The sequence below is a fragment of the Dunckerocampus dactyliophorus genome, chromosome 13 (assembly GCF_027744805.1).
Source record: "Dunckerocampus dactyliophorus isolate RoL2022-P2 chromosome 13, RoL_Ddac_1.1, whole genome shotgun sequence".
NCBI classification, from domain to species: Eukaryota; Metazoa; Chordata; class Actinopteri; order Syngnathiformes; family Syngnathidae; genus Dunckerocampus; species Dunckerocampus dactyliophorus.
The window spans coordinates 12866972-12890974 of NC_072831.1; the positions used below are offsets into that span (position 1 = coordinate 12866972).

A 24003-nucleotide genomic window follows, 5' to 3' on the forward strand; every position below is an offset into this window, starting at 1 on the left:
CTTTATACACCATGAGTAACGACATTTAAAAGGGTTAAAGGGGGAATATCGATGGGGGGGGGGCAGTTTGTGTTTAGCAGACGTTGAGGAGGAGCTGGTTGCTAAGCGAGATGCAAGGCTTTGTAGTGGGCCGCCTCCCAGTTAATCAAAACCCTTCTTTATCTGTTTCATGCTTTCAATTAGACAGCTCTGGAAAGGGCCCAAGGCTCTGCATGTAGATAACCATGGCAGCCCATTGGCAGTGCGGGCTCCAGCCGCGTCCTGCTGTTTGTAGTCCGTGCCTTGTTTCCATTCCAGATACCAGCACCCCCACCATCATCACAGCAAAATTGCAGTGTAGTATCCCTTCTGCCAAAAGCAGCATGGCACCTCTTGTAGCAAATTAGAAGGCTAAGATCTCAATTTTTGTGCTCGTGTGGAACAGGTGCTGACCACCTGTGATGCTGTGCAATATTGCTCAAATCTGAATAGACTCACTGAGATTAGCTGTTTTTGGTTTGCGGTCAGTTTACATCATAATGGGTGTTGGTTCTGTTTTTGCTGAATTAATACAACATCCATCAATGTCTGTGTCTGCTTTTCACCACTAATTAAAAGCAAGACAGATGCCAAGCTGTGCAGGTAATCAATCACACTTTGCAAAAATTTACATTACAGCTTAATATATGACTTGCTTGGAGTGTGAAAATATACTAATCACTCTTCACTCACATCTGAAAATACTTTAATTATAATCATATTTAACATTAAACTTGTCGTCATTAAGAAACTCAAAACAGGCATAATAACAATGAACAAATACAGGAGCACACATGCATGCCTGGAAATAAAGTTCTTCAACTCGCCTTGCACATGTTGAACAAAAAGCCAACATTTACTGCCATCTAATGGTTAAACTGTGGAACAACAAACTCGAGGAACTGCAGTATTGTTTGAGGTCTGAGCAGGAAGTTGCTGCGTCAATCCCAAAGACTATGTTGCCCCCACTTCTCCCTCTCGTGATTTGTGCTGCTGTTCTCATGATGGGGAGGTATTAGCTCACTCGCCGATTGTTCCTTCCCAAAGTGCCTTCCTCGACCCATCACTCCCATCAGTAGTGCTGTGAATCCTCTACCTACACCCCGAGAGGGGGGAGTGCTGAAAGGTATCTGCCTCCTGGGGGCAGACAAGGTGCTTGAGGCTGGATCTTGAGCGGCCTCATTCACAGAAGCAACATCATTGACATCAAAGAGGTGTGTGAATGGATGCTTTTGATCTGCTTCTGGTGCTGGTGATTCCTCAGTTGGTCCAGTGCATTTGTGCTCCTCTTCCACAGGTGTGGTCTGGATTGGGGACCCAGTTTCAGGACTGAAGCGAGTCAACAGGCCTTCATCTGTGACTGGGTAGTGTTTGGCGGCACACTCCCGACGCTCAAGGCGCATCTGCTCCAGCTGCCTGAGCTCTGAGGGTAATTCAAACACACTCTCCTGTGGAAGCAACATTTTACTATACATATGCAGGAACATGATACACGATACAAGATGTCACATTTAACCTTTTGGAGTACAAGGGAGGATTTTCTGCTTTTGAATACTTTTGTGTTTATAATTCACATTAAAAACTGTTTATCTTGCCTCGGTTGGCTTCCTTTTCTTCAGTACAACCTCACATATTACTGTACAGGTATTTTTACATTTTGACAAAGTGTATGAACAAGTTGGGCCTAAAAACACCCCAAAACCTAAAATCAGCATAGGGTAAAATTGTATTTTTAAATTTCTAATTGGAAAAAAAATCTCTGTATAATGCTGAATTCAACAATGTACAGTCAAACTTGTCTATAGCGACCACTAGAGGGAGACTGCAAAAGTGGCCGCTATAGACAGGTGGCCTCTATAGACAGGTTGGTCCAGTTTGAATGTTGACCAGTTGAGGGGAAAAAAAGGGGGAAAAAATTAATAATAATGTTGACCAGTAGAGGGCACTGTGGGACTGCGGATAAAAGTTATTATCCACGACCCACAGAACAAAGCTGTGCTTGTACTGTCTTAAGCTTGTTTTTAATATTTTACTTTTTATACGGCAGAGTGTCATTACAGTTTTAGTTCATCAGGAAGTGACGGGAAGTGACGGTGGGCGTCCCGAGCAGGGGAGCTAGGCTCAGTGCTAGCTGTGAGTTTCGAGAGAGTTGGGAAGTGTGTTTATGTTGGCGTGGATGTAAAGCCCTGCAGTGTTCTCTGCTGTTAATAAAGCCATTAAAGTGCATCGGCGACGTGAGTCTCTCCTTCCCCACAACAAGAGGCATTCCAGTATTGACACACATTGTGCACATTGTCTCACACCAGGAAATAGAGGGTGTCACTTATTACAGGCATTGGCTGGACAGCTATGTAGTGGGGCTTGTTTAACCTTTGCCTTGTGGGCAAGCAGGAAGGAGAGACGATGCTGAGAGATGTGTGTGTGTTCTGAGCTGCTGTCTGGTGGCCGCGTTCAATAAATTAAGTTGGCAGAAGAAACAGGAGGAGTTTCCTTCTTTGCTTCGGAGCTGAATAACACTGACAAGTTAACAGACGAGTAGTGAACGGAAAAGAAGATGGCTTTTTTTGTGTCAAATACAGAAGATGAGGACTTTGATGGATTTTTGGATGAGGATTGATCAAAAATAACGTGAGTACATTCTAAAATACTTCAATTAAGTACAACCGAACTCAGTTTTCCTCCCGCTGCCGCATGCATGCTAGCGTATGTTTTTTTTTTTTTGTAGCGTCGCTAGGAGCACGTCCTGTTCCCAGCCTAATTTGCGGTAATGTTTTGGTGCACATGCTCTTAAAGTTACATGTTTGACCAGGAAATAGCAAGCTCAAAAGAAGACAGCTTTTTTATGTGGAACAACTGACAGTTTGTGTGGATCTTGTGAATGATTGTGACTGAGCTAGGACTCAGTAATTAAAGTCTACACACGACGGCTTCATTGATTGAAAAACGAAACTTTTTCGTGCATGAAGCTTCTACTTTAGTTGGTAATTCGGACGCTATATGCGGTCAGATATTGACCAAGGGAGACAAAATGGGTGGCCGCTGGCCGCGTTGGACAGGTGACTGCTATACACAGGGTCTATAACATGTAAATTTGCTGCGGGGGGATTTTTCAGTGGCCGCTATAGGCAGGCGGCCGTTCTATAAAGGTGGTCGCTAAGACAGGTTTGACTATATACAAATTTAGCAAACAACAAAGTCTGAGTAATAATTTCAGTCACAATGTGAGTCTCAGGGTCAGTGTTGGCAACCGAACTGCTCGCTTTCAAAGCGGGTGCCTTCCCACCAAAAGCACATACGAATGAACAAACATGAAGACACAATGACAAAATCATGGCAATTGGGGTGTAACGATTCATTTCAATAACGATTCGATTCATACCACGATTCGTGGCTATCGATACGATTCAAGGACGATAATGGTTAGTTTACAATGATACGATCCAAAATGATTCACTAACTTTACATCGATCGAACATTTTAGTCAAAAATTCAACCAGTGTGACTGTGAAATAAATACCTGGTTGCTGGACAATGCAGGTGAGGTTTACTAGATTCCTGCTGTTTTTTGTAATGGAATCAGGTATAAATTATTAATAATGCTGACATACTTAAGAATAAGTTATCAGTGAGTACAAAAAAATGCAAACGTCAAGTGACCAGAAGTGAGCTTTGACGACAAGCAAACATAATATCTGAATATTTTGAGTGTCATGACTCACCGCAGTCGACAGTCTCCTGGTATTTTCGTGTCTTATACTCCCAAAATGACGTACATGTAATTCCTCTTTGTCAAACGTTTAGATTAGCATTGGAGAGCGGAGAACGATGCTTATGCATTTGTTCCTCTATGGTTTGGTGTGTCACCTGGTTCCGTCTGCGTGTCTGCTCACAGCGCCACACGTAGGTGTGCCTTGTGTATTACACTGTTTTCACTCAGGGATTTCAGAGCATACTTAAATGCAACAAATTGTATTTCTGCATTAAGCGTTACAAAGTGAGTGATAAGAATATCCACTTTTTGTTTTTCTTTGTATTTCTGTTTATTTAGACCACACATACACGCATTATAAAGATGTTGTTGTGATGTTCGGAGTGTCCATGAATGCATCTCGCAGGCATCTAGGCCAGGGGTGTCAAACTCGTGCCATGGAGGGCCGAGACACTGCAGGTTTTCTTTCCAGCCAGTCACTAAAGCAGGCGATTTTAATGATCAACACCTTCAGTTTGAGCGAAGGAGCCCATCAATTAAATCACCTGCTGAAGAAACTGGTTGAAGAAAAAACATGCAGTGTCTCGGCCCTCCAGGGCACGAGTTTGACACATGTGATCTAGGCTATGTTCACACTGCAGGGTATGATGCCCAATTCGGATTTTTTGTTCAAATCAGATTTTTTTTATGTGCTCGTTCACATTGCCAAAAAAATGTGACGCAAAGCGTCCGATAAGTGACGTGCATGTGTAAAAGTACGACATCACACGCATTTCCATGTGTTTACGGAAGTAAAGATTGCTGCAGTGTGTGCACACTGTACTCTCCTGAACGCATTTGTGGCAGTTTCAAGGATTTTGTGCAACAAGAGTCAATATTTTCTTAACCAAATGATTCCACGAAAAAGATTAAGAAGAAAGAGGGCAAGAATTTTGTCTAAGGTAGTTTGTGGAGGACTTACTGCGATGTCTGTTCCGAGGAGAGTGTGGGTGGATGTCGGAGCCAGGAGTGGTGGGAGATTACGGTGAGCTGCTTCACTGACACTTTAAAAAAATAATTTTCGGATGAGAAGAACCTTTTGCCTGCATCGGTGAGTACCTTTATCCAAGTCTTGCACAGTAAACCATGTCTTTTGATAACGTATATGTTGAATATATGCGAGCTGATTGTTCAGACTGCAGTAGATCGGATACATAATGGATTTATATCTACATACGAACAAGGCCGGAGTCTGTCAATCTTATCCAGTTTAAGTGGAATGGCTGAAAAATCTGAAATGACCTGCAGTGTGAATGTAGAAGGCTTGCGTACGTGTTCATTACGCAAAAAAATGTAACGTAATAAATTACCTAAATTAGTTCCCGCCATTTCAGCTTTTTCCTGTCACATTACGCCTTTTGCTTTATTTTTCTCATTTTTGCTTGGGTTTTTGTGTTTATGTTATTTCTACAATGTGCTGCGGGCCAAGTAAAAATGAGCCACAAGATGCAAATGAGCCCCTGGGTTGAACTTTGGACACCCCCTTTTACAGCTTTTCGTCAGGGTTGTGTGAGTGACGTGACTTCAACTCTGAGAGCAACCACAGCTTTTGTCGACTATTTAGCCAGTTAGCTTCCTGTCGCGAGTGAACTATTGTAATTAAAGAGAGAATGGGAATATTATTGCAGCAGGAGCTAATCGATTGAGTGACAACGGTCAGTACACACAAAATTGGAAGACAAGGCGTTTGCAGATGTGGGCTGCGGTGTCACTGAACGAGTCAGTGAGACCGGGAGGCTGAGCAACGAAATTGAAACCGGCAAAATCCAATCAAATGCGTACCTTTAGAATAGCAAAGCGTACACGCGTATTCAAGGCTCCAAATGCATGAGGTGTATGAAAAATGCGTACATGTTGGCAGGTCTGGAAATGTATAAATAGTTGATATCTGCAAAACATAATCATGTAATGCCAACTTGCTACTGATTGTTGTGTTCAGAAAAAGGGCTCTCACCATATTTATGCTCTCCAAATTATCAAGCGGGTACTGGCTGTTAGTGAGGTAGGTATCCACCAGGGTCATGTAGTCTGTCAAGAGAGTATCTAGCAGTACCAGTCTGAGAGGCTGCAAGTGGATCACTGATAGCGCCAACACCTTCAGCATGGGTGTGGGACACGGACGCTTGTACCACAACTCGGTTTCCTCCTGCGAAAAATACACTGTCATGAAGTTGACATATTCTGTTAAAACAGTGTTCCTCTTCCATTACATAGTACCTTCGTCAGCTGGGACTTGGTCTTTAGTGACAAGAGCTGGGAGGAGGGCACCTTCAAGTGGAGGCCCACCACCTCGTGAAGAGTGCTCACTCTATCTGGAAGGAAGCCTCCCGTCTCAGAGTGGAAGCACATGACATCTGCCACCTTGGACAAACAAGGTCCAAGAGTAACACACATATACATATACATACACACACACACACACTCACATATATATATATACACATAATATTAATATATATATATATATATATATATACACACACACACACACACACACACACACACACCTGTGTGTCAAAGACATACACATATATACACGTACATACACACACACACACACACACACACACACATATATACATACATACATATACACATACCTGTGTGTCAAAGACATTCATCAGCTTTATTCCAAACTGTGTCATCAGACTTCCAGCAATAGCTCTGCAGTCATGGATTACCTGCGGCATGTAACAAAATCAACAAAGGCACAACAAATCTGCAAGACAAAACACAAACTATGCTCACCTTCAGTATGTGCTTATTCTCGAGAATCATGGAAAGACCATTTTTAAAGGCCCGCGCTCCAAGCAACAGGATGTCAAATAGATAGACTTTGTTTTTTGTGGCAATCTAAAGGAAAAACAGCATGGAAAAGTATCACTAATTTACCCTGTACATAACATTGAAATGACTTTTTTTATGTTTACATGTTGGCCACATAGTTACAGTCTGGAGATCGGGAAGACCTTGGTTCGATTCTCCCTTGGGAATTTTCTGTGTGGAGTTTGCATGTTCTCCCCGTGCGTGGGTTTTCTCCGGGTACTCTAGTTTCCTCCCACATTCCAAAAACATGCAAATTGGCGAGTCTAAATTGTCCATTAGGTATGAATGTGAGTGTGAATGGTTGTTTGTTTATATGTGCCCAGCGATTGGCTGGCGACCAGTCCAGGGTGTACCCCGCCTGTCGCCCCAAGTCAGCTGGGATCGGCCCCAGCATATCCCCGCGACCCTAGTGAGGAGAAGCGGCATAGAAAATGGATGGATGGATGCTATAATTCCCCACTGGATTACAATATGGCTTTAAAAGCCCCTGAAATGAGCAGGATATGGCCGCCTTTACGTCATACAATTTGGAGTTCAACGTGCATTTTCTGGAAAAAGATGCCTCAAAAGTCACACAGAAACACAGAAAAGTTAATCATCATCATGCGTGATGATGTGAGACTTCTGCAGAATTAACACAAAACTTTTAGTGATGATACCGTCGTCCCTCGCCTCATTGTGTTTCCAAAATTGCTCCCTCACTCTATCACGGTTTTTCAAAAACGAATTAATGAATGGCCGCTCTTTGGTGATTTAATATGGACTATGATTAGTCAAAATATATGAATATTAAGTCAAGTTTACATACTCTTGGCCTAATTTAAGCATATGAAGAATAAAAATGACTAAATGAATGGCTAAATATATACGATATATATATATATATATATATGCCTACCAAAATATATACAATGTATACAAAATATTTAATTATATATTAAATTATATTTTGGAGACAGTAAAGTAAAAAGTGATAGAAATTTAAAGCTTTGTCTTTAAATACAAAGCTTTGTGTTATTATTCAACATTTCAGCTTTTTCTCGTTGTGCCTTTTGTTGCTCTACTTTTACCATTTATTCTGTTTTTTATATGTTATTTTGTTTCTGCAGTGATGCAATGAAAAATGAGCAACGGATGGCCCCCGAGCCGCACTGTGGTCACACCTACTTTGTGGGTCGGACTTGTGGCGTGGGCTCTACTGTATAAGCAAATTACAACTCTGCTTGTTGACTCAGTGTCATGAGCGAGCGTTGGTGAGGAGAGAGAGACTGGTCAATGTGTTACAATAGTCAGACCTAACGAGCTGTAGTTCGAAGATTTTTTGGAGGCGCACGTCTATGGCGTTATACAGTATATGTGCCTCAATTTTTAGGTAGCAAAGGCAGATTTTGAGTCATATTAAAGTGCAATAACTGCTATTGTGTGCTCAGGCACATCACTGCGCACAGTCACTCCATCTCTCCCTCTCGCACGTTGCTCACTCAACCTTTGCCAAATAATATGAATTATAATGGAAGTCTATGCTGCCATTTTGGTAAATTTTGTACGTTACGTAATACATTTTTCAAACTCCCAGCTGCAATGGTTTAGAAACGTCAGCATGGTGCCATTTGGAACTTCAGCACATTTTACACACTCCCGGGAAATTTTAGCCCCCTAGTGTTTTTTTAGGTTGTGTTTTTTTATGCTTTTGCATTGATTTAAACATAAAATTCACAGAATTTACCAAAATGGTCGACGATACCGTATAAGGGTCTTATTTATGACTTAAATGGTTTATTTTCTGGTTATACTGTATCTACTATAGTGCGTGATATGATTGTAAAAGTGACTATAGGGGTGTTATTCTGTGTCTCATGGCCTCTAATAATATTGAAAACGTATGCAGATGTTCGTAAATAGGTTTTCTATGCTCCAACTACCAAAATAGTAGAATTATAAATAAGGAATCTTACTTTGCAGAAATTCATTTATCGCGGTAGGGTCGGGAACTAATTAACCGTGATAAATGAGGGATTACTGTACCAGAGAAGGGTGCCAGTGGTAACAAGGAAAAATGTGATGACGACCATGGAACCAGTAACTGAATTTAAAGAATTCACTGTAGGAAAATTCAAAGTGACTTCAAAGTGGCACACATGTCTCTGTTCTAGCTGTTGGGTACAATATGGTTGAAGTCTCAAAAAGTCAACATAATTAATAAAACAACCACGAAATGTACACTACACAACTCAGTCATCAAAGTAAGAATGAGTACATAATTTCTTAGATTTTACTGTATAGCACTTAATTACATAAAGTATGATGCTAGTTGCCGTCATCAGTCCCCATGAGTTTGGTGTCAAAGAGTAAGTAACTCGCTTATTTTGGTTTTATTTAGTCTTCTTATACAGTGGGTAACTTATTGTTACCTTTGTATGACAGTTCAGAAAGTTACACTGTTACTTAAACCATTGCTTGCACAGTTAATAAGGTTTATGATGGCTTTTTGTGACAGTTTGATCCTGGGACTGATTTTTTTTTCTTAATTATAACTGACTTCTATGTGAAAAATGTGGAATTGGGATTCATGGAAACATATGTTGGCAATATATAAATGAAATGTAATCCTGCTCCCCACCCGCATCTTTAAATTTTTCTGTATGCGGACCTCATTGGAAAAAGTTTGGACACCCTCGATGTAAATGATTGACTGTTCTTCCTGCTGTATTGGACTTTCTTACCTGAAGCCAACACAATCTCCCGTGATTGTACATCGCGACCCCATCAGCCCCCACGCCAACCACATGCTGCTTCTTGATGTTCATCACCTAAAAGTATGAAAGTAGACATTATTTTAAACATTATGTAAGAGTATGCAAACATGGCTTAACGCTCCTTCAACTTACAGCAGATCCGAATTTGTCATGAAACTCATCAATAACTTCAAAGTTGATGCATTCTTCATCTTCATCTATAAAAAAACATGAATTTAACAACAACTGATTATTTACATTTTGGATGAGAATGAATGAATATGATAATGTACACAGAGCTCACCGTGGTAAACAGACTTTCTGTATGGCTGGAACTTTTTCACCTTCAAGTGCTCTTCCAGGTCTTCAGGAATATTTCTGTGCAACATGTTTTGTTGAGAGACCCTCAAACACTTAACTAGGGTTGGGCAATACTGCAAATTTTGGTATTGATCCATGACCAAGTAAATACAGGGCCAGTGATGCCGATGGATACTCTCTACTTGACGTTTTATAAGAGTATTGAATCATTTTGTGATTTTGCCTTTAATTTGTTGATCATGACTATAATTACAATACAACTCAGGACAAACATTTTAGGCAGAAAAAAAATTTACCCAAAGAATGCTAGTGCAAAATAGTCAATACTGCAAAATAACTAAACATAAGAAAAAACTATTGGTTCCCATTCATATCCTGTGGCTTTTTGCCCACAAAGCCCTCCTAAACAATACATACATGTAAATAAAACGTAAACAATGCAGCAATACGAACAAAACAACAAAAAACACATTTGTGAAACTATTCATGGAATAACTGTATCATCAAGCTAATATCGATACAACACTGATACACCTTTGTGTTGATATGATCGATATTTGTATCGATCCGCCCACCCCGACTGACAGCAACTTACCCATGCTCTGTGTCCTCTTCATCGGTAAACTCAACTGTTGACTCAGACACAAAAAAATGTCATATTTTGGGATTTCTACCCAAATTATAGCGTCAATATTACCAGACTGTTGAGTACATGTGAATGTAATTACCATTAAGAATGTCACGACCAAAGAACAATCTTGAACCGGAAATTTTACAGCAGTTGCCGCCATTTATGACTGAAACTTAAAGCAAATTTAACTGTCACCAGAGTTTTGTTTTGGGTCTCTGGCAATCAGTACAATATGGTAAGCAATCATCGCTAACTTCAAGCAGGGTCAAGTGAAATGTTAAGCTAATAATAATACAAATGTGCGAAGATATGTCTGACCTTCCGTAAGGACCAGTGCCTTGTTAGCATCAATGCGTTGCACGACGCCCAGGTAAGACGACGTCCTGAGGGTCAATTTAATGCGTTTCCCTCTGAAGATATTTATGAAATTGGCGTCGTCGTCGAACATATTACAGTAATATAATTTTCATTTATCGCTAACTTAGTAAATATAGTCGACAATAACGCCACACTCATCTGTGGACAGTACACACAATTAGTAGGTACTAATGATGTTACCTTCAAGGACAAGCTGCGCGCGGCACTGCAGAGTCTAAATAGGAAACTCCGGCATTGTTTGAGCTGTACCGCCCTCCCCCAAAGACGTTTACCATACAACAAAATGACACATGTACATAAACAGAAAACTAGAGCATGGTTTCGGCGTTTTTTTTCCTAATTTTAAATTGCTGACTGGCTTTAGCGCAGTAATTTTGTAATTTCCCAGTGATTCCAAAGAGCCCTTGGGCACAGGCACCATGTGAATTGTTTCTGTCTTTCTGTGTAATTATAACGCAAAATGAAAGTTATAATACAATAACGAGCTTCACACTTTTAAAAGCATAAAATGCACGTTATATTTTTATTCTAGGTGTGTGAGCTGTAATGGGCTGAACAATAATTAAATTAACGCCTGCAAGTAGCCACATGGGGGCAGGCTTAATTCATGCAAACCTGTCATTGCATTGCATCGTCACAAGGATGAACAATTTGTAATTATGTAAGTGAAACTATGTGTATATGCAATTTGATTACATTTGCTTTTAATAGGAAAATTGTACAGTATATATTGTAAGTTATTTATTCAAAGGAGAAGGAACAGTTGCATTCTATATAAACTCAAGTCAATGCATGAGAATATACAGTATCATCACAACTGTATATAACTTGGTTTGACAACACAGCCAAATTCACAATTTGTATCAGCTCTGGGGCCGCACTGCAGCCTAGTGGTTAGCATGTTGGCCACACAGTCAGGAGATCGGGAAGATCTGGGTTTGAATCTCCGTTTAGGCATCTCTGTGTGGAGCTTGCATGTTCTCACATTGCGTGCGTGGGTTTTCTCCGGGTACCGTACTCTGGTTTCCTCCCACATTCCAAAAATATGCATGTTAGGTTAATTGGCTACTCCAAATTCACTGTGAGTGTGAATGCTATATGTGCCCTGCGATTGGCTGGCGACCAGTCTAGGGTGTACCCTGCCTCTCGCCCGAAGTCAGCTGGGATAGGCCCCAGGATACCTGCGACCCTAGTGAGGATAAGCGGCATAGAAGATTGACATGACAATCTTTAACCTGACAGACACATTGCCATTCCACTTAAACTGGATAAGATTGAACAGACACTGGATTTTCCATCTAAATTTAAATTGCTGCCAAATGCACAGGATCAAATATGGAGTAATCTTAGTTCATATTGAGTGAGATTTGATAGACACATATCATCATGGCTCTAGCAGGGTTTTAAATTCTGTATCTAAATTGCTGACAAATACACTTACTGAATCAGATCTGGATTAAGCTTGTTTGACATTAGTTTCTGAACCAGTATACACATTGTAAATGCAATTTGACACGATATGGATATAGTGTATCAGTGTCTGACCATGTTAAATTGTATTTTCTATGTTTGATTTCACTTGCTGGCAAACACACAAACTAGATCAGGTCAGGATTCAACTTGGTTTTAGATGGCCCTGCCTACATACCTGTACATAGTGTACATAAGTGTATGCATACATAGCAATTTTATCCACATTGGATAACATCAGATAGGGATGTAAGAGATTCGTCATGTTAAACAGTTTATATTCTAAATTTATATTACTGATAAATGCAAAACTGCATCAGATCTGGATAAAACTTTGTCGACATGACAGTTACTGACCCTGTTATCGTTAATTAAATGTGATACATATGAAAGATATAGTGTAACGGTGTTCGAACATGTCATTATATTTCCAATGTTTGATTTAAATTGATGCCAAATGCATGAACTGTATCGGATCTGGATTAAACTTGTTTTTAGATGGCCCCATATAGACATAGATAAGCACATACATTGGACAAGATTTGATAGAAATGCAAGAAATTCATCATGTTGAACGTAAATTTTACATTGTAAATTTATATTATCGGTTACTTGGTTTGACAATACATTCTTGAACCTTGCACTGCACTAGAATGGACAGATATTGAATTTTACATGTTAAACAGGATTTTCCGTTTAAAAATTGAAATTACTGAAACATGCACCGACTAAATCAGATCTGGATTAAGTTTGGTTTGACATTATAGCTTTTGACCCTGTATACACATTATTAATTAAACTTGATTTGATATGATCGATATAGTTTACAAGTGTCTGAAAATGTTACATTTTAATTTCCATGTTTTACTTCAATTGCTGCCAAATAGACAATCTGATATGATCTGGATCTTGTCGTTAGAAGGGTCACCCTGCGTTCACAAAATCATTCCTTTCAAACAGGATTCGATTCCACAGAGATGTTTGCGTGTTTTCTATGACATCATCACAGTAAGGGTGGGAAGATCAGCAGTTTATATCACATGTGTTTGTAATAAGTATAAATATTGCATATATTTCATCAACTACCTGTTAAAAATTGAGGCAAGCAAAAGTGACTTTAACAGCAAAGAGTGACGCTCAGAGGAGTTCCTCTGCCCACTATGGAGTGAAGTTAATGACATGCAGGCCACAGTGCAGCCTGCCTCCCGCCCACACACAAGCTGCCACTGAATGTTGCTTGTTGCTTGTGTCACGTCCATTGACGAGTACGTGTGTGCGCGTGTGTGTGTGTGTGTGTAAGCTGCCGAGAGCTGAGCACCAGTGAGGCAAGCACAGTGATCAGATGCTCCCATCGAGGAGGACGCAGATGGACAGCTTAGTGCAGCCTCTCGTCGCCCAGTACCTCGCCATGGGCTGTCAATCAAAAGTCAACAACAAAAGTGAAAGTATACCCACGGACAACAAGGGCAAAGACGATGCGTGAGTTTCTGAATATTCTTATTGTGTTAAATATAGCACTTTTTGCACTTATTTCCATCTGTGGTGCCTTTGCTTAATTTGAAATGATTCAATCTACAATAGTGTATGTCTCATAATAATGTTTTTGTTTTTTGGCCAGAAATGTGATTAGAGTTTGTAGCACAGTTCCAAAAATGTTGTTTCTTTGCCTCTTTAAACAAATGCTTGTTATTATTTGCTGGTCAGCGGTCAGTTTCAGCTGGATGTCTGTAATTAAGCGGTATTTCCCATACTTAAAGGAAGGAAACGAGAACAATGCACATCATCTCATGGGAGTTCCTTTACACAGAAGCCCCCGTTTTAGACTTTGCATTTTGTGAGAAATGTTAAGCTACATTTAGGTACAGAAGTATTTGGACAGCTTAAGATATTTTTTAAAATTGAACTTCAGACTTCAGTCATTCACAGCAAAGGAGTTTGATCCACAAATGAGGGTTATACAGTACGTGAGTACCCTCCCCTCACATTTCAGCAACAATTTTTATTACAGTATATCTTCTCAAGGGACAAAAACCATAGAAGTGAAACGTGGATATACTTTAGAGTAGTCAGTGTACAGCTTGTACAGCACTATAGAGTTACTGTCCTCTGAAAATAGATAGTTGTGTCTTTCCTACTGGGTTTGCATGTCATAAACCATTCTACAGCAAAAGAGACTTCCATTAACACCCCTGTGTTGGTGCTTACTTAAAGGAAAGTGACTCCAGGATGTGGTTCCAGGTCGAGAGTTTCCCCTCCGGGACGTCCTCAAAGGTTCCACAAGCCCAGTCAGGTCCAGACCCCCACAAGTAAACCCATGATGTCCCTAGGTCACCTTACCAAGGGAGCGAGCTGGGAGGAGCTCATCCAGGCTTGTTTGCAGGCCTTTGGTAAGCCTAAACTGACCTTTCACTGACCTCCGAATTTGCCTTTTTTATAGGTGGATTTGTTTCTTTCAGGGAATTGATGTAAATGATGCTGCTACAGAAGCAAAATCTTAAATTCAACATCTTAAATTTGTCGTCAGTGGGTTGTATCATTTTGAGATACCTTCCTCAATATTTTGTCAGTTGCAGGCGGTATTGATGAAATGTGTTGCAGGGCCAGTTGGTTGAGGAGGCTGGAGTTTGGATCAATCAAACGACCATAATTGGCTTCATCAAGTTGTCAGGAGAGCTCTCTGAGTTTTGGTGATTGTATTCAGGAAAGAGAAGCTTTCAAATTGCTGTTGCCTGGTTACGCAAGTGGAGCAATAGGGTAGGTGTTACAATGGACTGCACATAAAAGGACATCCTAGAAGCATTTGCCGTGCAAGAACCACGCATATGTTTATGATATTAGTGCCAAAGTTGGTTCAACACCATTGCTGTTCTGCATCATTTACCCACATCACAGGCTAACCCCTAAGGTCCGCCAGTCCCGGTGGCGGAATTTCAAATGCGACGTAAGAGCTATTTGAAGGATTACCTGATGGCCGCTTCTGGCCCAGCTGAGCCCAAAAGGTCAACTCTCCTAACTGTGCCGTTCACATGGTGACCAGCCTTTGAAAAGCAGGGAGCTGTGAGGCATTGATCAATGGCTGCTGACATCATCACACCCCCCAGCCCCCTCCACCTGAGACCCCGCTTCTTGTTGCTGTACTGCAACCAGTTAAGCTGTTATGTTCAATTCCAATTTGTATTATATCTCTAAAATGTATCTAAACAGTCAAGTCTCACAGTAGGCATAATGATGTTGAGAATTATGTAAGCTTGTTTTGAAACAGTTGAGGCAAAATGGAGTGCACTACAACCAGCAGAGGTGCTGTTGATTCAGTCTCAACTTGTAGGTGGCTGAAACACAACTACATGACGTTAGGTAAGAGACTCCATGCAGAACACCACCATACTGTGAATCTGCTCAATACAACGCTGACGCAAAATAAATACTGAGGTTACCCAGGTTAACCAAGTTAGCATGCAGACAAATGAGGTTAGCATGTGAATATCTCTGCATTACTTCAACTGTGTTTAGGGCCCTATAATTTCCGCGTTAACGAAATTGCAGACGGAAACGCTGAATTGGCCAATAAAAGCGGAATTTACTGTTAAACCCAGAATCCCGCGGAAATGAACATATTGTGAATGAAATGCTGTCATCGTGAGGAGAAGGAACATTTGTCTGGGGAAATATTTCCCCAGCGGACTGCTTATTCATAGCGGCTTGTCCTCACAAACATTAACCAGGCCCTCCTGAATAGAACACTAGCTAATTTTACAAAAACACTTTACTTGCAACCGAGCAATGGCCAGTGTGAGCTGGCTGGGTTAGCTTAGTTTAGCGGAACATGCTAGTGCGGCTGTATGAGTTGTGTTTTAGGTCATGTAACCGAGTAATTTAGGATGCCCACTGATTTCGTGCAAGTTGCGTGTGAAATAAGGACGACAGGCACGGCTGCAAGAGGCACCCAGCTATCTCACTTAGCAGCAGTCAAAATACAATTTCAACACCCACCACACTTCATAGGCCCCTATGTGTTCTATTTTTTGCTTTATGTAGCATGTACCAAATGTGAAATGTGAAGAGACCTCACATAATCTTTGCACTTGATGCTCTGTTTGTTTTTTTTTGTTACAAAGAATTTCATGTTTATTTGCTAAAAAATTGTTTTACAAATGGTATTTTGGCTTGTGAGATTTTTTTGTTCTGTTGGCAGATAATTGCGCTTATTTGAAGTATACACTAGTTCACATTTTTGTACATATTTATGGTGGCCGACAGGGGCAAACACGCCGCTACTTCCAAACAGAAAAATGATCCAAAACCAAAAACACAAAAAACATCATACAAAAAAATTCAAAGGGATGATGCTGCGAATTAAAAATGCTGCAACCACATACAGTAAGTTCTACAAGACCAAAAACAAATGCAAACGAAAAATGCTGCAAATGACAAAACCCCAAACAAAACAACAGCATGAGAGAAAAGCTACAGGAAATGAAGAAGCAGAAGGAAATGAAAGTTTGCCATCCTGTCATTTTATCATATTTTTATATATGACATTTGCTAGATATTTATTCATATTTTTTCTACTAGGGATGCACAATATATGTTTTTCCAAGCTGATACCGATAACTTCCTGCTTCTAACGACCAATACCAATAAACGATAACTTTTTTAAAATCTATTATTTAAAAAATTTAGATTTAACTGTCCTTTGCCCACAACTGAACTTGTAGATTTGTCCTTTTCAAATATCATGGCATCACTACTAAAAACAAAACATTTTTAAAAAAGCGGTGGCACAGAAGTACAAACTGTGGCTCTGAGGGATTTACTTGCCGACAAAAGCTGGTATCTCCAAGAATGATAAAGGGCTGGTCATCCAGCACCATCATTTCCATCATGAAATCACACATTGCTTTAGCCGTAGGGTTGTCCCTGGCAAACGTTTGCACTTTTCAAACGGCACAGTTATAGGAACAAGCCTCGGGTGTCGTAGTGATGCTGGCGTTTCAGGTGGCTGATAAAGTTTGATATGTTGAAGCTGTTTTTTTTCCCCTCATCGCGGAGCCTTTGATGCAACTAGCACGCAAAATGTCTTCCTCTAAAACTATGAACTTCTTTGTTTACAAGTGAGCTCAGGGGAAGTTACGACAGGCTGTTAACGTCACAGGCAGGAGAAAAAAGGAGAGCTTGATTTGCTCACCAGCATAGTACAGGTAATCTCGCCTCATTGGAGCGTTCGGTTATTGGATATTTTTTAATGTTAGCAGATTTATTGGTATGATGTCATAACTCCTCATATCGGCCTGATAATTATCAGTCCAATATTTATCGTGCACCCCTATTTTCTACACTGTCACTCCGATTCCATCTGTTTATGGATCATGTTTCATTATCATTCATTAGTGGTGACTACTTATACATTTTATACTTTAAATGTGTTTAATAAGTGTGTGAATCTTGTTGAAGAGAGAAGGGTTTTGGAGCTGAATCTAATCAATTAATTACAACAGTCACTCTTATTGCAAATGTTGATCCATAATCAGAGGAGAACATCAATGTTAGGCTAGCAGGAGGGTTTGGAGGGGCATTTTTATGCTGTCTTAATTTAATCTCAATTTTTGCCATTCAGTGGTGGTACGTAAACGTAACCACCGTGAAAAAGGAGCTCTACTGTAATTGTTAATATTCCAATTGAATAAAATGTTGTCATTTTGACGATTTGCACATGTCCAAACTTTAGAGACACCCTGTGGAATGCTTGCCTTAAAGTCCACTTCTAAACAATAAGTCCTATTTAGCGGTATAAATTTTCAAAGGGAGAAGCATCATCCATTGCTAAACGCAAAAGGATCCTCCAGTTTGATACCATCAAAACAAGGAAAAACGACACACAGATTTGGAGTGGCAGCTGCTGATGAATGTCTAAGATAACCTTAAAAGCAGGTGCTGAACAGCGTAGACACACGGTGTCGTATACAGTTCCACCTTTGTGGGTATCTTTCCTAATTTTCCAGCCTCCAACAGATAATCCAAAGGGAATTTCCACCTACAGTTTACCCTGGACTGGAAGGTTTAGTCGTTGGAAACGTTGTGAAAACAAGGGTGGGGCAATTGTTTACCTAACAGGGAAGCATTACTTTCTGTTGCCCTTTTATGCCTTTATAGGACTCACTTTTGCAGCAGACATGAGTGAAACATTAAGCAAATATGCATTAGTGGCAATGAAGTATAGTGTGCTGTGTTGACCAGTTAACATACTGTGGTGTGACTGGTGAGGTCACTGGTATTAACTGGCTATAGCAGGTAATGGCTGACTGGCACCAACGGAAACACTGCCCATGCAGGATATGAGGGCTGGCGTACAGCTCCATAGAGAGGCTGGCTGCTTACAGATAACAAAGATTGGAAAATGTGTTGCCATGGTGTCTGAAGTCTATCTGAGGTGATAACGCTTTCAAACTGCATCCAAGCACCTGATGGCCCTGAACCTTGAAGGGGAACAGACTAACCCTGAATGAAATGTTCACTCTTGAAATGTTCATAATGTGAAGCATTTTGTCATATTGTCTGCAATCTAACAAGCTTCCTCTTTACGTAAACACCTCATTGATGGCATTCTGCAGCGTTTTTTCTCAGAAGATAAATGGTCAGGAAAAGGCGTGTGCGCTCTGAAATTTTAGCACAGCACTGGTGTTGTGGGGGTTTGTTTCAATTTAATTAAATTAATTTAATTTAGTCTTTTCTTCTTTCTTTCTTGAGAAAACCAAGATAAGCAAAGGTGGTCGGGTCACAAAGAGAGGAAGTGATTCAGTGTAAAGAGGAGGAAAAGAGGAACAGAAATTGTTGTACAGACATGCAAACGTCAAAAATCCACTCAGTCACAGAGGTCTATTTATACTACGACATCTTTTATTACAACGTGTACACCTGAGGTTTTCCATCTGGTTAAAAAGATCTCACTGGCATCGATGACATTACTCAGCCAGGTTACATTTTATAAGGCAAGGATTCCCAAGTGCCGTGTGTCGGTGCATTTCCACTATCTGTTCAGGTCACAGGTGAGCTGGAGCTGATTCCAGCTGACACCCTGGATTGGTCACTAGTCAGGCACAGGGCACGTACAGATAAACAACCATTCATTTCCACATTCATCCATCCATTCATTTTCTATACTGCTTGTTGTAATTAGCGTCACAGGTGAGCTGGAGCCTAGCCTAGCTGACTTTGGGTGAGAGGCTGGGTACACCCTGGAGTGGTCACCGGCCAATCACAGCACCCTTATTGACAAACAAGCATTCAGACTCACATTCGCCCCTGGATATCATTTCAAGTCTTCTTTAACATGCACGTTCTTAATCCTGCAAACTCCACACAAAGAGTTCAAAGTTGAGATTTGGGTGTGATGCAGACGTGCTAACCGCGTGTTCTACCATTGCGTCCTTATCTTGTGTTGGGTTCGGTTATTCCTTTTTAATCATAAATACTAACATTTGGTTATCTTTAAATGTACCGTACGTCAATTTAGAAATACATTATTTTTGTTTTGAATTATTTAAATTTTGATTAGTTGGCTTTTTTTTTACAATGGCTGAAACAGGTAGGGGAGGAAGGCTGCAAGCTGAGGCTATGAATAATTCACAAATGATTATTATTATTTTTCATAATGACCATTGCTACAGTACCTATATTACTAAACCGTTTAGCTAACGACGTCCAAATATGTGTGTCCCTGTTGTTACCTTATTTTATATCAAAGAGCTCTTAAAATGATTTTTAAATATTTATCCTATTATTTGACCCATAAACAGCTCTCAGTATCGTTGTTTTGCAAGAGAAAATCATACAAAAATCCTAATCATCAAAATTATCATTTTGTTTTATTCAAACATGTTTTGAGGAAAAAAAAAACAATACTTGGGCACAAAAACTCATAATTATAAATGTGTTAACAGTAAGGCATAATATTTTCAATTGTTAATGAAAAAATGGAACTTTCTCTGTTATTTTGAATTAATTTCCGCTTATGAAAAATATGATGATAAACCATTTGGCTCTGTTGGTTATATCGTCATCACTATTTTCCGCTTTGACTTATCATCAGTGAGACTTTGGCAAAACCACATGCAAAAAAGCCGAAGAAAACACAAAGAACACTGTGTTTGTTTTTGTGATTGTGAGGGGAGGCATCGAGTGAGATCAGCTGACTGTAGTCTTGTCTCATCCTGTTCTTGTTGAGGTTCTGGGATCTTGTTCAACGTTTAGATAATTGTCTTAAATTTCCTTGAAACTTTTGTTTGAATGTTGCGTCGTTCGAATTTCAAATAACTCACAAATATGTACTGCATTGTGTCTATGAAAACGTTTCACGTTTCTGTGAAATCCTATGAATTTATGGCATGACACACTCAAGCCAAACTTGTTGCATTTTCAAAGAAATTATATGTAATATTATTCAAGCTTATTATTTCATGCTGTATTTTGAACAGATGGTCCTATAAACAAAACCATGATGTATTGTACAATTGGAAACCAAATGCCTATTTGTGGATGCCAAAATAGTCATGTTTATCGTGATTTGGAACGTTGATAGTATGATTTAACATGGATTATGGACAGCTATTGTGTGCCTCTGCTGCATGCAAATTACTATGCACTTGTGCAGCAGGAATACTCATAACACCTTTTAAACCTAGATGTGATGAATCACTGTTTTTGGCTTGGTGAAATATGGCCAACCATGAGTTGTCACGCTCTGCATAGCAGGTTGGACTCCATTTTTGTTTTTTCTTTGTTCTGTCATTATTTTCTGTTCGGTGCTCTTATTTTGTTATTTCTGTTTCCTGTCTGTCACCTGGACTGGAAGATGGTAGATGGTGCTGGGAGCGTGCACCTGTTTGTCATTTGTAATTAGAGTAGGGATGACGAGATCCCCCAGATGAAAACATGACAAGATTTCTCATTTGGAGAAAAGCTGTAAACTGGGCAGCCAGAAGCCGATCAGACTGTGAACTCACTACATATTTATATACTGTAGCTACAAAACACAGTATTGTGTGCGCCTTGAAAAATCAGTCAAAAATCATCTAAAATGGCCGGTACTGAAGGGGTTGAATTTTGAAAAAAGGCTGGGATTGAATGAGTTAATAACACAATTGCAAATGCAATCAGAGACTTTGTCTTCCATAAGCACGGACATTTTTGAGGATGTTGTTGAGGATTTTGTAGCACTGTGTGCAGAGGCTGACATTCCATTAGAAAAGTTAGCAAAGCTACATCAATTTCTGAAGGGCAAAATTGTCCAATGATGTATTGCATCAATAAATGTAAGGATTTTTGCATTTAATTAACTGACATTTTATTCACTGACACAAAAAGCACACACTGTGCGGTGGTAAAATAAGTGTGAAAGGTAAAAAAAACGCAAAGGTAAAAAAATTAAAAACGGAAATAACTGAATTTACAAAAAATAAAACGTAATGTGGGAAAAAAGTAAACGGATTTCTTAGGACACGATAAGACCCCGCTGAACTAAATCGGACTCTCATTACAAATGACAAACAGGTGCATTCACAGCTCCCTCTAACTAGAGTAAAAGTACTTCATACGATGTCATACAGCAAACACAAATAACAAGATAAAACCACTGAACAGGAAATACTGACTGACGGAGCATAACATTAATCACTTCACTGATGCTGCTTTTATTCTGATTCGTTGTACTGACTCACTTCGTTTTCTTTCCTCCAGATTCAGACGGCTGTGTATGCGAGCGCAGCCACCTGTTGAACATCACCCTGACCATGCATCGTCTCCTCATCTCCTCCAGTGATCTGCTGGATAAACTCACTGCTCTATATCCTTCCATCGATATCACAGTTGTTTCTGACAAATTGCACATTGAGCCATGTGCTACACTTATTTGGTTGTCAAGAGCAACAGGCAATTAATCCCAGTATACTTGGCCACAATGTAGGCTGTTGCTCACTGGTTTGCATAAAATGTGAGCAGCCTGTGTGGGTATGCTTCTGCTTACTGTACTGTGCAAAGGTACTGGGCCAAGGAAGACTCACTACTCGAGTGACAGGCAGGGTACACCTTGGACTGGTTACCAGCCAGTCACAGGGTACATGCAGTATATACAAACATTCACACTGTCATTCACAGTTTTGAGTCTCTAATTAACCTAACATGCATGTTTTTGGAACGTGTGAGGAAGCCAAGTACTGGGAGAAAACACACACACGCAATATGCTAACTAAAGTTAGTTAGCATATTGCCTAACCCGTTCTACTTTACGTGGACATAATTGACCGAAAAATACATGAAAACATGCACGGTGGTAGAAATGGTTCTTAATCTTCATTAAACAAAATCATATTTATATTGAACAATAAACTCCATTCATCCATTTTCTATGCCGCTTCTCCTCATCAGGGTCACGGGGTTATGCTGGAGCCTATCCCAGCTGACTTTGGGCGAGAGGCGGGGTACACCCTGGACTGGTTGCCAGTCAATCGCAGGGCACATATAGACAAACAAGCATTCACACTCGCATTCATACCTATGTACAATTGAGTGTCGCCAATTAACCTAACATGCATGTTTTTGGAATGTGGGAGCAAACCGGAGAACCCGGAGAAAACCCACGCACGCACTGGGAGAACGTGCAAACTCGGAGATTCGAACCCTGTGTGGCCAACATGCTAACCACCAGGCCACCGTGCGGCTGAACAATGAACTATGAAAACAAAATTAATGCTCACTAAACCTTTACTTGTTTATGCATTTATTAATTTAAAAAATAATTACTGAATAAGCTGCAGTGTTTATTTTGACACCACTCAGGCTGGCTGACTGTTTATGGCTGACAGTTGTCGACATAAACGGTTCCAAAACTAGCCACTGCTCGCACTTTTACCTATAACGTTGGTCAGAGACATAACAAAAATGGGAACAATAAAGGTCATGTGACACATGCAAACCCATATTGTACCTTGTTTTGCACATAGCAGTATCAATTGGCATCATACACTTTGCTGATTAATACCACCAGTATTATGGATACTGCAGTATGGAGCCACTCATTGTGCACATTTGTTTGTTTGCCATTGCACATTAATCAGGAAGTAGCTTGACAACACAAATATGGCGCTCACTTTAGTTAACAGATTCGCAAATTGTAAAAGTACAGTACAAATGGTGTGTGTACATACAGTACACTGTACGGTAACACAATATTATGTACTTTATTTTGCTTCATTGTGTCAACATCCCTTCTGGGCCGTGGATCTCACGCGTTCAAAAAGCCTGAGTCTGTTAATCATTGTTTTGTTTGGTCTGGTTGAGACTCTTTTCATTTCCCCATGTGCAAACAACGCACACATCTTGTTACATCGCATCTTGCAACCGGAGTGGTGGGCTTTCAATCTCGGCTTCCATTCAGGAAACAGCAGTGACCTCACAAAGCCTCTCAGAGGAGTGCACTGGTTTAGCGAGCAGCCTCGGGGTTTCAGGTGTTAATTACCTCTGTTGTTTTCACACACACACATACACGAGTCCTCTTCAGCTATATATAAACACATCTATGGCTTAAAGAGGCTCCTGCTTGCACAAACCCACGTCAGAGCGTACAATACCTTGCCCCCTGTGCTATTTTTAAACCCCACTCAGAGCTGAAGACCCAAAAGGATACATTAAATAGATTTTGAGTGATCAGGGAGGAGGTACAGGCCATTAGCCACCTTCATCATCACGTTCTGGCCCTGGGATTGCGTGGGCACGTCTTCTGCTACCATGACGCAATGAGCTTTTTTTATGTGCATCACATTAAGATGTTTCCTGCCAAATGAGAACCCTGGTGTCAGTCTATTTATTTATGAGGGGTGACTCTG

At 40.3% G+C, this 24003-nt stretch overlaps 2 protein-coding genes across 5 annotated transcripts in view; one reads left to right on the top strand and one right to left on the bottom strand.

The window, feature by feature from the left end:
* Positions 1 to 707: 707 nt before the first annotated feature.
* Positions 708 to 10829, bottom strand: exd1 (exonuclease 3'-5' domain containing 1). 2 transcript variants are annotated; one of them, XM_054796378.1, is made up of 11 exons: positions 10598 to 10829; positions 10377 to 10445; positions 10244 to 10277; positions 9632 to 9705; positions 9481 to 9545; positions 9316 to 9402; positions 6515 to 6619; positions 6367 to 6447; positions 5984 to 6127; positions 5721 to 5912; positions 708 to 1466 (listed from the first exon to the last, which is right to left on the bottom strand). In XM_054796378.1, exons 1-11 carry the CDS (start codon positions 10725 to 10727, stop codon positions 960 to 962), a joined length of 1488 nt encoding a protein of 495 aa, XP_054652353.1. In that variant the 5' UTR covers positions 10728 to 10829; the 3' UTR covers positions 708 to 959. The 2 variants fall into 2 exon arrangements, with proteins under 2 accessions (XP_054652353.1, XP_054652352.1); XM_054796377.1 differs by having other exon boundaries at positions 10377 to 10451.
* Positions 10205 to 24003, top strand: part of LOC129192384 (RAS guanyl-releasing protein 1-like) — a 37052-nt gene continuing 23253 nt past the window's right edge. The window contains exons 1-4 of one of the 3 annotated variants that reach the window (XM_054796375.1): positions 10205 to 10514; positions 13428 to 13606; positions 14339 to 14514; positions 21860 to 21965. In XM_054796375.1, coding sequence (XP_054652350.1) covers positions 13470 to 13606; positions 14339 to 14514; positions 21860 to 21965 — 419 coding nt within the window. In that variant the 5' untranslated portion in view covers positions 10205 to 10514; positions 13428 to 13469. Of the gene's footprint in view, positions 10515 to 13334; positions 13607 to 14338; positions 14515 to 21859; positions 21966 to 24003 lie in introns of those variants that run through there. The other 2 variants (XM_054796376.1, XM_054796374.1) reach the window with 2 other exon arrangements.

Coding starts and splice junctions, on each gene's coding strand:
- exd1 (XM_054796377.1), bottom strand. CDS start 10,727: ATGTTCGACGACGACGCCAATTTCATAAATATCTTCAGAGGGAAACGC. Junction 9,546..9,631: donor CAGAAAGTCTGTTTACCACG/GTGAGCTCTGTG, acceptor GTTTTTTTATAG/ATGAAGATGAAGAATGCATC. Junction 6,620..9,315: donor GGAGATTGTGTTGGCTTCAG/GTAAGAAAGTCC, acceptor TTTTTCCTTTAG/ATTGCCACAAAAAACAAAGT.